This window comes from Quercus suber, unplaced genomic scaffold (genome assembly GCF_002906115.3).
Source record: "Quercus suber isolate HL8 unplaced genomic scaffold, Cork oak 2.0 scaffold_416, whole genome shotgun sequence".
In the NCBI taxonomy this organism is placed as follows: domain Eukaryota; kingdom Viridiplantae; phylum Streptophyta; class Magnoliopsida; order Fagales; family Fagaceae; genus Quercus; species Quercus suber.
This window is the reverse complement of record NW_027069867.1, coordinates 359,709-376,194: the sequence shown is the minus strand read 5'-3', so window position 1 is coordinate 376,194 and position 16,486 is coordinate 359,709. Positions and strand designations below refer to the sequence as shown.

The 16,486-nt window shown below is 37.6% G+C and overlaps 1 protein-coding gene and 1 long non-coding RNA gene across 2 annotated transcripts in view; one reads left to right on the top strand and one right to left on the bottom strand.

Moving 5' to 3' along the window:
* The window catches only part of LOC112040647 (wall-associated receptor kinase-like 3), a 29,837-nt gene extending 13,450 nt beyond the window's left edge, over nucleotides 1–16,387 (top strand). Inside the window, 4 exon segments of the mRNA XM_065761503.1 lie at nucleotides 14,006–14,137; nucleotides 15,356–15,781; nucleotides 15,784–15,918; nucleotides 15,921–16,387. Of these exon segments, the coding sequence (XP_065617575.1) occupies nucleotides 14,006–14,137; nucleotides 15,356–15,781; nucleotides 15,784–15,918; nucleotides 15,921–16,387 (1,160 nt within the window).
* On the bottom strand, nucleotides 6,906–7,205 carry LOC136062456 (uncharacterized). The gene is made up of 2 exons (XR_010624184.1): nucleotides 7,090–7,205; nucleotides 6,906–6,996 (listed from the first exon to the last, which is right to left on the bottom strand). It is a non-coding gene; the product is annotated as an uncharacterized LOC136062456 (long non-coding RNA).
* Nucleotides 16,388–16,486: the final 99 nt, after the last annotated feature.

The following is a 16,486-nucleotide window of genomic DNA, read 5'->3' as shown; positions in this document are numbered from 1 at the left end:
ATTAATAAAATAAATGCCTTATAATATTGTATCCTTTCTCTAACATTTTGAGACTTTCTTACATGGTGGAATGGGTCATTCGGATGAGAGCTTTAATCTACCAATGTTGGCAAACAAGGGTGGAGGATGGTTAAAGGCAATGATTCACTGCTCTACTAGTGTTTTAAACAAGGTACTTTCCAAGATCAAATTTCCTAGAGGCTAAAGAATCACCTAATTGCTCATATGTGTGGAGAAGTTTAATGGCTGCAATGCCCATTATCCAAGCTGGCCACTGTTGGAGGGTTGGTAATGGAATTTCAATCAATGTCCTGAAGGATAAGTGGATTCCAAATTTTCCCACAAACAAGGTTCTAAATCCAATCCAAGAAGATTGGGGTGATATGATGGTGTGTGAGCTGATCAATCCGGAGCTGAATATATGGAGATATGAGGACATTCAAACCATCTTTCATAAAGAAGAAGCTGATGCAATCTGCCAAATCCCATTGAGTCGAAGATATGTAGCTGATACCATAGTTTGGATGCCTAATCCAAGTGGTAAGTTTACTGTCAAGTTTGCTTATCAGGTGGCGAGAAGTATCCTTAATGATGCAAATCGGGTTGGAACATCTGGGGGCTATGTTGCAAAAAAGGTTTGGACGGCAATTTGGAAGCTACGAATCCCTAATAAAATTAAAGTTTTTGCATGGCATGCTTGCCATGAGATTTTGCCAACAGCGGTGAACCTAACAAGAAGAAGGGTAATCCATGAAGACAAATGTTCCTTATGTACAAGAGAATTGGAATCCACAATCCATGCTCTATGGGACTGTGCAGTGGCTCAAGATATTTGGGCTGGTAGTGTCCGTAAACTGCAAAAATACAAGCATGGTCAGTCTGATTTGTTGCAATTGATGGAGGAATTTTTGGAGCGGCTGAGTTTAGAAGAGATTGAACTAGTCTGGACCCAAGCATGGCTGATCTGGAACCAGTGAAATTCATTGCTGCATGGAGGAAAAATGAAGAGTCTGACTTGCTTGAACAAACGTGCTGAGGAGTGCATTGAAGATTATCAACGGGCTCAAACACAGCTTACTGTTCAGCCAAGACAACAACTAAATGGAGAGGTATGAAACCACCACCATCAGTGGCATACAAGCTCAATTTTGATGCTACATTATTTTCGGACTTAGGCAGAACTGGGTTTGAAGCAATTGTTCGAAATGAAAAAGGAGAGGTAATGGCTGCTATGACTGCTGCTGGATCATATGTGCACACCAGTGATGAAGGAGAGTTGCTTGCTTGTCGGAGAGCCTTAGAATTTGCAGTGGATGCTGGATTTTCCAGGTTGATTATTGAGGGTGATAACAGTAATGTAATTCATGCTATATATTCTTTTGAGGAAAACACTTCATTATATGGTGATGTAGTGGATGACATTCGCCATTTGATAAGGGGATTGCATTGGTCGGAGGTTTGCTGCATTAGGAGAGGTGGAAATAGGGTAGCCCATGCTTTGGCTCAACATGCTAGACATACCTTAGATGAGGATTTGTATTGGATGGAGGACTCTCCCCCACCAGCCACGGATGCTTTGTATCATGATATTTTATCTATCTAATTGAATGAATATTCCCCTTTCAAAAAAAAAAAAAAAACATTTGAACTTTTCTTCATCTCTTATTTTCTTTGAAATGAGTTTGATAATGGTAAAGGGAAAGAACATGAGTTTAATATTGGTAAAGTAAAAGGAGATAAAAAGTAAAATATTGATAAAGTATAATAGATAAGAAATAAAAGAAAAGTGAAATAGAAGAAAATGTATTAAATGGTCAATTTTGTCAAATAATTATCAAAGAAACTAAAATTAATGCCAGAAATAAATATTATTTGAAATGTTAACTTTTACCAATTTTCTAAACAAGTGTGGGCCATGGCCCATTTATAGGTGTTGTACGGCTCTTGTTATCATAACCTTTGATTTTTTTATCATTTTGTTGTAAAAAGCCGTCATTGATCACTTCAACAAACACAGCTACCGCTAGAAGTGTTGCCTTGTCTGCGTCTTCCGATGATCTGCTCTACTGGAGCTCATACCTAAACTGTTAAACATATTCCTATAACTTGAAACCAAAATCTGAAATCATCAAATCATAATAAAATAACACAAACAAATTTTAAGTCTTTGATGGATTTTTGGGCTTACCTTAGATTCATGAACATGCCTAATAAAACTAAAAAGGTAGTTTTTCATAGGCCGAAGTGAGAGTTTTGAGTCCAAAACATGGTAAGTAGTAAGTACCAATGGAAAAATGAAGCTCTAATTTTTTTTAGACAGTAGTGTAAAACAAAAACTCAGACATTTCTCACTATATTTTCACTCTCTCTCTCTCTCTCTCTCTCTCTCTCTCTCTCTCATCGCTTCTTTCCTGTGCTTGGTTGTGTTGTTGTGATTTATCCTCTAAGCTAAGACATGGGTAGTTGGGTACCCTTCTCTTTATTGTTTATACTATATATTCTATAAATTCTCAGTGCTTCCTGATTGTTAATAATTGCATGACTTATGAGTAGCCTGAAATAAAAAAACCAGTCATATAGTAAATCCTAATTAAGCACCTACGGATTTCTATATATTGCTTTGGGCAACTCTACTTTAATTTATTGAACATTTTAGTTCAGCCAGTATGGAATGTTCTTCAACAAACTATATTTTCCATTCTCTAGTGTCTTCTTTTTGGTCTTTTATTTTGTGGGACTAAACATATGTGATAGGCATAGATGTCATTTAACCGACACATCAACTTGAGCATTGATGGAAGAGCCCCTAATCAAAACTATAGACAGCATTAGGGGATTATATAAAAAATTTAAATTTTAAAAGACAAAATCAAAATCACTTCAAATTTGAAAGATAACTAAAAAGTTTGTGATCTCCAATAATATCAGTCATAACTAGGGTTGTGCAGCAACCCGCTCAATTCACCTAAACCGCTCAACTTGCTTTGCTCTGCATTACCCCATATGGATATGAAATTTATTTCCAAGTGAACAGATTCAACTATTGATTTATTGGGGGGAGGGGTGGGCTTATTATAAGAAGTTAGGGCTTGGCCTTGCTGTTTCACATTAAGACTTATCATCATCAGATAGAGAGAGCGCAAGAGAGAGATGGGTATGACGGTGGGAATGGTGTTTTTGTCGTGGTCAATGACTGTATTTATAGAAGCAGTGGGTTTGGGAAACAGTTCATGTAGTGGAGCAGCAGCAGTTTGTGGGAATGTTACAATTCCATACCCTTTTGGAATTGAACCTGGTTGCTACATTGACGATTGGTTTGCGATAGATTGCAACTACACTCTTATCTCTCCCAAGCCTATCCTGAGAAGCTTTGATCTGGACACTGCAAAAAAAAAAAAAACGGCTTTAGGCCATGTTTGTAAAACGCGGCCTTAGGTCCAAAAAACATGGCCATAGGCCCATTTGGCCTATGGCTGCGTTTTCAAATGTGGCCCAAACCCCGTGACTATAGGCCAGAGGGGGTCTATACCCGCACTTTTCAAACGCAGCCTAAGACCGAGGTCTATCGCCGCACTTTACAAACGCGGCCTAAGACAGGGTCTATGGCCGCATTTTTCAAACGCAGCCTAAGGCCCATTCTTAGGCCGCGTTTGAAAAATGCGGCCATAGACACTGTCTTAGGCCGCGTTTGCAAAATGCGGCCATAGACACTGTCTTAGGCCGCGTTTGGAAAGTGCGGCCATAGATCCCCCTATAGCCGCATTTTGAAAGCGGCTACAACCCCTTTAATATTTTTTAATATGTCTATAGCCGCGTTTTAAAAATGCGGCCATAGCTTCTTCTTTTTTTTTTTTTTTTTTGGCCCTTTTCCTTTATAGCAGATGGTTAAATACACAAACGCTGCTATAAGCTTTAAAAACGCTACTATTTCAAGTTGGAATATGAAAAGAATATCAAGCTGAAATTTTCTTAAACTTATCACAATATACACATGAATGGAACCATGACTGTCACAATTTAAAGTTATACCTCAACTTGTCACATTATACACACGACTGTCCATAATACACATTATACACATGACTTCCTATGGCTATCCCATCTCCAAGCTTTTTGTCCATAATGGCACTGCAAGAATGGAACCAGACACAAGAAGTCAAGAATGGAACTTTTTTCCTAAGTACAAGAATTTTAAAAATAAATGAGTAGCAAACTTCCACAATATAACCAAAATCTTCCTAAAACTAAAACGTTTCTTCATTCCTAAAATTATTCAGCCAAAATATCACCACAAGCACCAATCACAATAAGAGTTGATCATTAAAAATTAAAGGAATTTCCTTGAGCTAAAAGCTTGTTACCTTTTCAATAAGCTGGAGAAGTATGAAACGAACAAAATATTTACGTGCAGATCTGTAGAAGACACTGCCCCTACAATCATTCCAATGTATGATTAATAACTTGAACAGCATCACTAAATTCACAATATGGACATATGAAACTCTCTATGACATGAGTGATGCAACAAGCAAGAAGAGTCAGACATAGACACTTTACATGGGGGAGGATGAGAAAAACCAATAAAAATGATTAAATTAAAAAAAAAAAAAAAAGATAAAGGATTAAATTAAAAAAAAAAAATTGAGGGGGAAGGCTTAAATTAATTAATCTTGATATTGTCACAAAATTTCATTTATATTTTGGGTGAGACATAAAATTTCATTTTGGGTACGACAAAGTCTATGAATATATTTTTGTGTCACAACTAGGACATGGGTGACTATAAATGATGAAAAGAAAAAAAACAAATATGAATCTATTTGAAAGTGATGGTTTATCAATCAAAATTGAACATATTATCAAGTTTTAGTAAAAATTATGACAAATATTTTGTTCCAAAAAATTTATTTTGGTACATCATTTGTTGAAAATTATGTTTGATAATGTTAGGGGAAAAAAAAAGGGAGTTTGACAAAGTATATATATTTCTTCTACTTTGTTCTTGTTTGTTCTCTTCCTTTTTAAGCTTATCAATCATCTTCAATAATAATAATAATAATAATAATAATAATAATTATTATTACTATTATTTTATTTTATATATAGAAAGTGGACTAATGGAATAAGTAAATGAACATGCTTTATATCCTCTCGAGTCATAGCCCTTTTTACCCTCTCAATTTCCTCTTGAACTTACAACTTAAGTAAACCCTCTCGTGAATGAGAATAATGTGCATTTGACTATTACAAGTAAATTAAATTTTAAAGTAGGCTAAATTGTAAACTATACTCTTAAAGTTGGGGGTGATTAGATTTTACACTCTAAAGTTTCAAAATTTAGATTTTACCTCATGAAGTTTGAGGGTATTTAGATTTTACACCCAAAAGTTTATGAATTTGGATTTTACTCTCTTAAATTTGGGGGTGTTTGGATTTTACACCCTAAAGTTTCAAAATTTGGATTTTACCTCCTGAAATTCTATTCTATTTACATTAGCAGTCCTTCCATCCACATTTTTCGTTAAATGTCATATAAAATTATTTTCTGTAGTTCAACCCCTAAAGGAAATTTGTGCAGTTAGACAATTATTTTAATTTTTACAAGGTTTTTGATATTATTTAAGTGATGTGGCATAATTAATTGAAATGTCAATATTTGATTGGATTAACTAATACAAGTGGAAAATTGAGGTGTCACTTAACAGACACATCATCACAAGTTTCAACAAATGGGGGGCCAATCAAAGCAACACTCTAACATTAGGGGTGCGGATCAAAATTTTGAAACTTAAGAGGCAAAATCCAAAGACCCAAAAATTAAGTGGTATATTTTGCAGTTTAGCCTAATCCCTTCAATAAGTTTTCATTTTGGTCCTTATTGTCATTTTTTAATGACGAAAGTTGCTAATATGATTAACTAAGTGCTTGCCTACCACAACAATAGTTTGTATCCTCCTAATTTCTTCTTCAGACACATCATTCAAAACTGCATTTAAAACTCTTCTATTAAAATTTGCAACACTATTTTTCTCAAGTGTTCCATTTGTAGGTTCCTTCTCAGGCTTTTGCCATCTAACCTCTACTGAGAAGCATACATTTTCATCAAGAGACTTTAATAAAGCCCTTATGCGCACCTTCCATTATGAAAACATGGGTTAATGATCACACAACAATGATTAAAACTTAATCAAAGTGTGTTTTCTTTGATACCAAGTTAATTAATTAGTCCTACTATCTCAAGATCCAGTTAATTAAGTGATAGACACAACCACATTGCCAATTCTAAATTTCATGCAAGGAAAAAAAAAAATGGTTTAAACATAAGCGATATGGTTACATGCACTGGGAAAAACCCTAACAGGAAAACCCTAACAGCCTTCTTGATTGTTGAAAATGTGGATGCAAATATCTCCGCAGCAAGAACGTACTAAACAGTGGATCAAAAGTCACTAGGTATAAAACATTTGGTAAAAAACCTCACAAAAACTTCTCAATTTGTATGGTTTCTTTGTATATGATGATGGCTTTAAAATTAACCTTTTATACCTTTTGAAACCCTAGTGCATGAATTCCCAAGCCAACAAGTCATCATGGATCAAAATAGAAGAACAAAATTAACAAATCAAAGCTTGATCGATCATGAGGAGTCGAGTAGAAGTTAAGCTTTAATAAAGCTCGATAAATCACATGGAAGACTTCAAGGCAAAAATACTTACGTGATCTTGAGAGATGCCTTGAACTTTTTTCTTGTATCTTCAAAGTAGTCTTTCCACACAACTCTAGATACTAAAACTAAGAACTCAATTATGTGGAAAATGCATTTTCACATGGATTTTCCTAAACTTGCAATATTTGACCGTAACAGCTTTTATCATGTCATTTGATTGATATGGGCCCTTGAGTGATGGAAACAAAGATGGAATTGATAAATGACTTCCTTTGGGTGGAAGACAAACCACAAGACAATTCTAAATTCATCAATGCCCAGCCTTCTGCCTACATCGTTTATTAAATAATCAATTACTTCAACATTCAAACTAAGGATAAGATAAATTAAAGATAAAGATAAGAAGCAAGTTGAATTCAAACTCCTAAGATTTCTGCATCAGCTCCTCTTGCACAGCAGCAGGACTCTTGTTATTCTTATCTCCAAGAATAGCCAGGTATTTAGGATTAGGTTGAGGCTTTCTAGGACTCTTGCGTGGCTTTCCCTTCCAAATGAAAAGCAGCCAAGACCACTTTACGTTCTTCTCGTGTTCCTTGGTAGTCAAAATATTGCATCACGCGATCGAGCCATACTGTTGGATCATCCCCTGAGTACCGTGGAAAATCCAGCTTGGTAGGCCAAGGTTGGTCATTCACTGCACTTCTAACCCCAGATGTTTGGGAAAGTCTTTCCCTGTTGTGTGTTGACGACTCTGGTTCCTCTGGCTTGGAAGATGAATGAGAAGCTGATTTGTCCCGAAATTGAGACAACAACTCCTTGAGTTCACGTACAGATGAGCCTAGATCTTGAGACTCAGTAGTCATCTTCTGCACACTTTCCTTCAGCTCTTGCATGTCTGACTCCAGTTTCTCAATTCGGTCCTTGTTGGTGGCCATGCTCTGATACCAAGTTGATGGAAACAAAGATGGAATTGATAAATGACTTCCTTTGGGTGGAAGACAAACCACAAGACAATTCTAAATTCATCAATGCCCAGCCTTCTGCCTACATCGTTTATTAAATAATCAATTACTTCAACATTCAAACTAAGGATAAGATAAATTAAAGATAAAGATAAGAAGCAAGTTGAATTCAAACTCCTAAGATTTCTGCATCAGCTCCTCTTGCACAGCAGCAGGACTCTTGTTATTCTTATCTCCAAGAATAGCCAGGTATTTAGGATTAGGTTGAGGCTTTCTAGGACTCTTGCGTGGCTTTCCATCACTCGCCCCCCCTTGAAGTGGAACCTTGTCCCCAAGGTTAATAGCTGGAAATTGCTGCTGGAGTTGTTCAACATCCTCCCAAGTTGCATCTTCAGCTGCCATATTTTTCCATTGCACCAATGCTTCTGTGTACAGCTTAGTTCCTCGCTTCACCCACTTGTAGTCCAGAATGCAGAGAGGTTCTAACATGGGCCCGTGCTCCTCAGAGTATGGAGGCAGAATGCTAGTGACGTTGCTGGTATCGCCCACCTTCCTCTTCAACAATGACACATGAAACACTGGATGGATCTTAGAGTCCACAGGTAGTGCTAGACGATATGCTACAGCTCCTACCTTAGCCGTGACTTGAAATGGCCCAAAATACTTGCTTGCTAGCTTCTGATGTGCTCTTCGAAAAATACTATGCTGCCGATACGGTTGAAGCTTAAGGTACACCCAATCACCAACTAGGAATTGTTCTTCCCTACGCTTGGCATCTGCATATTGCTTCATCCTATTATTTGCTCGCTGCAAATTCCCTTTTAGCTCCTTCAACAACTGGTCTCGGTCAATCAAACTCCGATCAACCTCATTCACTGGAGATGATTCAACTAAATAATTGACCAATACCGGTGGGGGTCGACCATAGAGTGCTTGAAAGGGAGTGGTACCAGTAGAGTGATGATAAGTTGTATTGTACCAATACTCTGCCCAAGCTAAAAACTGCTCCCACTTCTTTGGACTCTGACTCGCATAACAACGGAGGTATTGCTCAAGGCAGCGGTTTATCACTTCAGTTTGCCCATCGGTCTGGGGGTGATAAGCTGAGCTAGTTTTCAACTGTGTACCTTGTAGCTTAAAGAACTCTCGCCAGAAAGAACTCATAAAAATGGGATCTCTGTCACTGACAATAGATCGAGGAATTCCATGTAACTTCACCACCCCGGAGACAAACACATCAGCTATCTTACTTGCCGAATAGGGATGGCTCAGAGCAAAGAAATGAGCGTACTTTGTTAGGCGATCAACTACCACCATAATGGAAGTTTTTCCTGCAGAAACAGGTAGGCCATCAATGAAGTCCATACTAATATCTTCCCATACTTGAGATGGAATCGGCAAAGGTTGGAGTAGACCGGCGGGTGAACGTGAATCACTCTTGTTTCTTTGGCACACGTCACATGCTGCCACATAATTCCGAACATCTTGCTTCATGGCTTCCCAATAGAAATTTTGTGACAATCTTCTATAGGTTCTTAACACTCCAGAATGACCCGCCATTTTTGAATCATGAAATTCCTTTAAGAGCACTTGTCTTAGTGAAGATGTTGGTGCAATCACCGCTCGATTTTTGTAGAACAAGATTCCCGCTTGCTGCTTGTGGTGCGGCATGGTCTCCGGTGCTTCTTGCAACATACGAAGTTGTTTTATTAAGTATGGTTCTTCAGTGTTGGCTTGCTTGATTTCCTCCCAAATATCAAACTGTGGCTGGCTTGCTCCATAGCACTCAATAATAGCAGCAAGTAGCGGTCCATTGGTCATCCTTGACAATGAATCTGCTGCTGCGTTGGTTTTACCGGGCCGATACTTAATTTCATAGTTGAATCCCACTAACTTTGCTACCCACTTCTGTTGTTCCGGTGTAACCACTCTCTGTTCCAATAGGAACTTCAAGCTTTTTTGATCAGTCCATATCTGAAATTTTCTCCCCAACAAGTAAGGTCGCCACAACTTGACTGCCTCCATAATTGCCAGCATCTCCTTAGAATAAATCGACCATACCCGTTTAGATGGACCTAACGCCTTGCTCAAATAAGCAATGGGTCGTCCCTTTTGACTTAACACAGCCCCAATCCCATAGTCAGAGGCATCTGTTTCAACAATGAAAACATCAGTGAAATCCGGTAGAGCCAACACCGGAGTAGTCACCATGGCACGTTTGAGTTTTTCAAATGCCTCATCTGCCTTTGAATTCCAACCAAAGTTCCCTTTCTTCAACAAGTCAGTCAATGGTGCTGCAGTAAGTCCATAATGTCGTACGAACTTGCGGTAATACCCGGTGAGGCCAAGAAACCCACGTAGCTCTGTGATGTTTCGTGGCCTGGGCCAGCTTTGCATGGCTTCAATTTTCCGATTGTCCACGCGCACACCCTCGTGTGAGATCACATGACCCAAATATTCAACTTCACGAGCTCCAAATACACATTTGGATGGCTTAATAAAGAACTGATGGCTGTTGAGGACCTCAAGAACCTTCCGAAGTTGTGCTACATGCTCCTCCCACCCTTTGCTATAAATCAATATGTCATCAAAGAAAACCAGCAAGAACTTCCGTAAGTATGGCTGGAATATGGAATTCATAGCAGCTTGAAAAGTGGATGGGGCATTACAAAGCCCAAAAGGCATCACCAGATATTCGTAATGACCACTGTGAGTGCGGAAGGCTGTTTTATGAATGTCTTCGGGATGAACACGAATCTGATGGTAACCTGCACGAAGGTCCAACTTTGTAAAATACGTTGCACCATGAAGCTCATCCAGCATATCATCCACTGTTGGAATTGGAAATCGATCTTTGATTGTCACCGTATTTAGAGCACGATAATCAGTACAAAACCGCCAAGACCCATCTTTCTTCTTTACTAATAAGATGGGTGAAGAAAATGGACTGTTGCTTGGACGGATCAATCCTGTGGCTAACATTTCCTTCACTTGCCGCTCAATTTCATTCTTTTGGAAATGAGCATAGCGGTAAGGTCTCACATTGACTGGTGCAGTCCCTTCTTTTAATGGAATCCGATGGTCAAATTCTCTAGAAGGAGGTAGTGTTTTAGGTTCTTCCAACACCTGATGAAATTCTTGAAGCAAGGGCTGTAACTCTGCTGGAACAGTAGAACCTCCAACATTGTCTTCACCCTTCTGCATGATAGCAAATAACTCCCCACCACCTTGCACATCTCGCTCTAACCTTTGCATTGCCACCTCCTGAATGGGATTAACAGAGGATGATTTGATGACATATGACACACCCTTCCATAGGAATTTCATCGTCATTTTCTTCCAATCACACTCTACTGGTCCTAACAACTCCAACCATTGTATACCCAATACCAAATCTGGTCCATTGAGTGGTAAAGAATACAAAGTAGTGGAAAATTTAAATCCTTGGATAGTAATGGAAACTTGCTCATACCTTTCTTTGCAGACTAGGCTTTCTCCATTTGCAACCTTCACGTTGAACTCTGGAATGGGTGTGATAGCCAATCCAAGAGAATGGGTCAGCTTTTGATCCACAAAGTTATGAGTTGACCCACTGTCAATAAGGACAACCAGATCTCTCTTCCCTATCCTGGCCTTGACTCGCATGGTTCGAGGGCTCGAGCAACCTGCAATTGCATGTAGGGAAATGAGCGGCGCTTCTTCCTTACAGTCCTCATCCTCCTCCACAACTCCTTCCCCTAGCTTGTCAAAGGACTCTTCTATGAATTCTTGTTGTGGACAGACTTCAATAAGAAGGGCTTGTGAGGCTGCACAGCGATGCCCCGGTGTGTATTTCTCATTGCAACTAAAGCATAGCCCTTTCTCTCTTCGTTTTTGCATTTCTTCCCAAGAAATTTTTCTGGTACCTCCAGATCCAGTACCTCCAATCCCAGTTGTTCGCCCCGCTGATCCAATTGTGTTAAAGGAAATGGTCTTCTGTACTGACTTGGTTGCCGAGCTTGTTTGTGGGTTGCCAACCTTGTTTTGTCGTCGTTGCTTGTTCATGCTCTCATCTTTGATTCTAGCCAACTCTATGGCCTCAGAGAGTGTTTTTGGTTTGAACATTCGAATTTCTGAAGCAATGCCTTCCTTCAATCCACCCATAAATGCCCCCACCAATGCCTTTTGTGGCCAACCATCAACACGATTAGCAAGCCTTTCAAACTCCCGTTGGTACTCCCTAAGTGTCCCATTTTGACATATTCGGGACAAAGCTTCATCAAAGTCATCTGCCTCAGTTGGCCCAAATCGGACCAACAACTCCTTTTTGAATTTTTCCCAAGTAACCACCTTGTTCTCCTCATGGTACACTTTCTTTAGCCACTGCCACCATTGATTTGCCTCCCCTTCCAAATGAAAAGCAGCCAAGACCACTTTACGTTCTTCTCGTGTTCCTTGGTAGTCAAAATATTGCATCACGCGATCGAGCCATACTGTTGGATCATCCCCTGAGTACCGTGGAAAATCCAGCTTGGTAGGCCAAGGTTGGTCATTCACTGCACTTCTAACCCCAGATGTTTGGGAAAGTCTTTCCCTGTTGTGTGTTGACGACTCTGGTTCCTCTGGCTTGGAAGATGAATGAGAAGCTGATTTGTCCCGAAATTGAGACAACAACTCCTTGAGTTCACGTACAGATGAGCCTAGATCTTGAGACTCAGTAGTCATCTTCTGCACACTTTCCTTCAGCTCTTGCATGTCTGACTCCAGTTTCTCAATTCGGTCCTTGTTGGTGGCCATGCTCTGATACCAAGTTGATGGAAACAAAGATGGAATTGATAAATGACTTCCTTTGGGTGGAAGACAAACCACAAGACAATTCTAAATTCATCAATGCCCAGCCTTCTGCCTACATCGTTTATTAAATAATCAATTACTTCAACATTCAAACTAAGGATAAGATAAATTAAAGATAAAGATAAGAAGCAAGTTGAATTCAAACTCCTAAGATTTCTGCATCAGCTCCTCTTGCACAGCAGCAGGACTCTTGTTATTCTTATCTCCAAGAATAGCCAGGTATTTAGGATTAGGTTGAGGCTTTCTAGGACTCTTGCGTGGCTTTCCATCATTGAGCTTTCCCCTTTACCTTTCATAGTCACATTTCTCATTGCCAACAAATAGGCTAACCGATTTGTGAACACTCCTGACTTTGATTTGCACCAAATGACACAATGTAGGGTTATGAGATTAGCTAAGGAGTTGATTAGAATACTCTCCTTATCCCTAGAGTCGAAGATCATCCACACTATTGTTTCATCCCACCATTTTCTATCCTTATTGCTTAACTAGTTTCTCATAGGAAGATTGGATATTCATCAAATATTGAAGTTATTTGAGGCTTAGCTTCCCAAATTGAGCATGATAAGAAGTATCCGGCTATATATACTTGGTACATTAGTATGTGGATGTCCTTAAATAACCCCCCATCCTTGTTTGGTAAACATTGCTAGATTAAAGGCATTAAGGTTTTTAAAATGTATGCCTCCCTCTTTCTTATCCTAACATATTCTATGTAGCTTTAGCAAGTGTATACTATGATCATTGCCATAGTAGAATTAATTTCATCACACGTTGCTTAAACTAATTTAAAATAGCTCATAATATAGGTGGGTGTGGCTTGTGCTATTGTCTTTATCAAGATTTCTCATCTTGCTTTAAAAAACAGTAAAAAAAGAATAGTTCTTTCCAACCTTGTACTTTCCTTACTATCCTGGCCTCTAGGCCTTTGATGGTTTCTAGACTTCTAGTTTCTACCTTTGAAATTCCCTCATTTTTGGTGATAGGGGTGGCTCCTTTGACTTTTCAAAAATTCTCCCATCCTCTTGCATTTTTGGTAAAAAAAATAATTTTCGACATAAATTTAAATAATGCCCTCCTAAATTTTTACTAAAAACATGTAATGTATTTATATAAGTGACTAATCTATTTTTTGTCTCTTCTAATTACTCTTATGTCGTATTGAGCTCATTAAATTAAAGTGTAAATTCCCTATAAGATCTCCTATATTTATACTCTCTATTAGAACTTGTCACATCATATATTTTTTTGAATTATAGAATAAATAATTGTTTATATTAATACAATCAAAATAAATGTCTACTAATAGTTAATAAATATCATATTTATAAAAATAATAACATAAAAAGAAAAAGAAAAAGAAAACCATATTTTGTTGAATATTTTTTGGACGTCAGACTATTTAATGACTACTGACTAGTTGTATTATACAATGGAAATAACTTTTTGGATGAATGTTAGTGTTGCATTGTCATGTTTTATTGTTGATAGTTTTGAACATTTGTTCTAACGTTGTGTTTATTATTACATGCCACTATGTCAGATATTGACGAATGCGCAGATCCTAGTTCATGTAGATTTTTCAATCTTCAATATCGCTGTGTAAATGTTCCTGGGGAATACTATTGTGTTTTAGTTTCTGATCATGGGTCTCGTAACAAAATTATCATAATGGGTATGTCCTTTTACCCTTTGAGATCTACAATAATTGAAAAAAGATTTACCTGAAACAAGAAGGTGGATTCGAAACTCCAAATGGTAAAGGCATAGGGATAATATTTAATGAAGAATAACCCAATTGTTGCTTACTGTTTCCCTTTTTCTCTTAATCTTTTTATGTCTTTAATACATTTTAGAGGATGACTCCCTTGAATCAAGTCAATTTTTAAACATTTACCATTCATTCTATCCATGAACCAGTTGGTTACTAACAAATGGAATCAGGACAAAATTGGGAAATGTCCCGTTTGAGCAAAAAAAGCAGCATTATGCCCTATTTTCCAAACTAAATAGGGAAATGCCCCTCTTTTGTAACTCGATTTTCTCAAAATTGAGTTATAAAAAAAAAAATTCTGGAGCCCTATAGCAGCGTTTTTAAGGACCTATAGTGACATGTTCAGGATCTATAGTGACATTTTGTAACTCGATTTCCATAAAATCGAGTTATAGGCAATTTTTTTTAATTTTTTTACCTATAACTCGATTTCTTATAAATCGAGTTAAAAAACGCCACTATAGCTCCCAAAAACGTCACTATAAGCTCCTAAAAAACGCCGCTATAAGGCCTAACTCGATTTTGAGAAAATCGAGTTACAAAAGAGGGGCATTTCCCTATTTAGTTTGGAAAATAGGGCATAATGCTGCTTTTTTTGCTCAAACGGGGCATTTCCCAATTTTGTCCAATGGAATCAAGAAGATGACCCACAAGCAAACTTGAAAGAATTTATGCGAATGTTCAACAAATTTTCCAGGAATTTTAGAGTATCATTATCTTTGATTACTACTTGTCAATGTAAGTTAACATACTTTTGTCACAGAATAGTTTGTCTAGCCTTTTGGCGTTCAAAGAAGTTGTTTCTATTTTGTTCAAAACTATTATAAGCCTTCGATTGGTCTTGACTCTTGAGGTATATTGGACTCTTTAGAACTTTTTTTTTTTTTTTTTTTCTCGCTAAACTTTTTTTCTATTATCTTCAATCCTTCATCTACGACCCACTTTTAGCATATCATTCTCTTTGATTACTACTTGTCAATGTAAGTTAACATACTTTTGTTACAGGATAGTTTGTCTAGCCTTTTGGCATTCGAAGAAGTTTTCTCTATTTTATTCAAAACAATTATAAGCTTTACTAGGAGTAATCTGTCTCATTTCATTGTGTTAAGCACGTATTAGCACAGGCATCATTAGGCTATCATTTCTGTTTATTGCTGGATGGTAGTCATACAAAGTGGTAAAAAAAAAGGAAGAATATTAAGCGCAAGGAGGAGTTCTTCAAATGAAATGGTAGTTTATTATTACAACAACAATTGTCTTCAAGTGAAGTGACTGTTGAGAAAACCACCAAATTGTTTAATTCAAAGGATTTGGAAAAGGCCACTGACAATTTTAATGTGAATAGAATTCTTGGTCATGGACGACAAGGCATTGTGTATAAAGGTATGTTGATAGATGAGAAAATTGTTGTAGTAAAAAAGTCCAAGGTAATTGATGAAGGAAAACTAGAAGACTTCATTAATGAAATTGTCATTCTTTCACAAATTAACCATAGGAATGTGGTTAAACTACTTGGTTGTTGTTTGGAGATAGAAGTTCCTCTATTATTACAAACATTCTCTTAGATGATAAGTATAGAGCAAAAGTAGCAGATATTGGGACTTCAAGATTCATTGTTGTTGATCAAACTCACCTAACCACAGTAGTAGTACAGGGCACTTTTGGATATTTGGACTCTGAGTATTCCAATCAAGTCAGTTTATAGAAAAGAGTGATGTTTATAGTTTTGGTATTGTCCTTGTTGAGCTCTTAATTGGAGAAAAAGAGATTTCTTCTACAAGGACAAAAGAATGCAGAAGTTTAGCCACATATTTCATTCATTCAATGGAGGAGAACAATTTGTTTGATATTATTAATGCTCGAGTTATGAAGGACGCTAAACAAGAAGAAATCATAATAGTTGCAAACCTTGCAAAAATGTGCTTGAATATAAAAGGGAAGAAACGACCTACAATGAAAGAAGTTGCAATGCAATTGGAGGCAGTCCAAACATTGCAAAAATCTCGGAATGTTCAACAAAATCACGAAGAGGTTGAATATGCTAGAACTGAAATGTACGAGCAATGGGATGAAGTTTCTACGTCAACAATGTTAGGCGTGGACAGTGGTGTAGCCTCATCTTCAACCTCCCGCCCACTGTTATCTTTTTAATTAGGCTGAAGTAAAAGATTTCGTTGCAGTATTCATTCTGTTTCATCTTGTGATGCTATATCTTTAGCTTCTTCTTCCTTTTTTTTTTTTTTTTTTTTT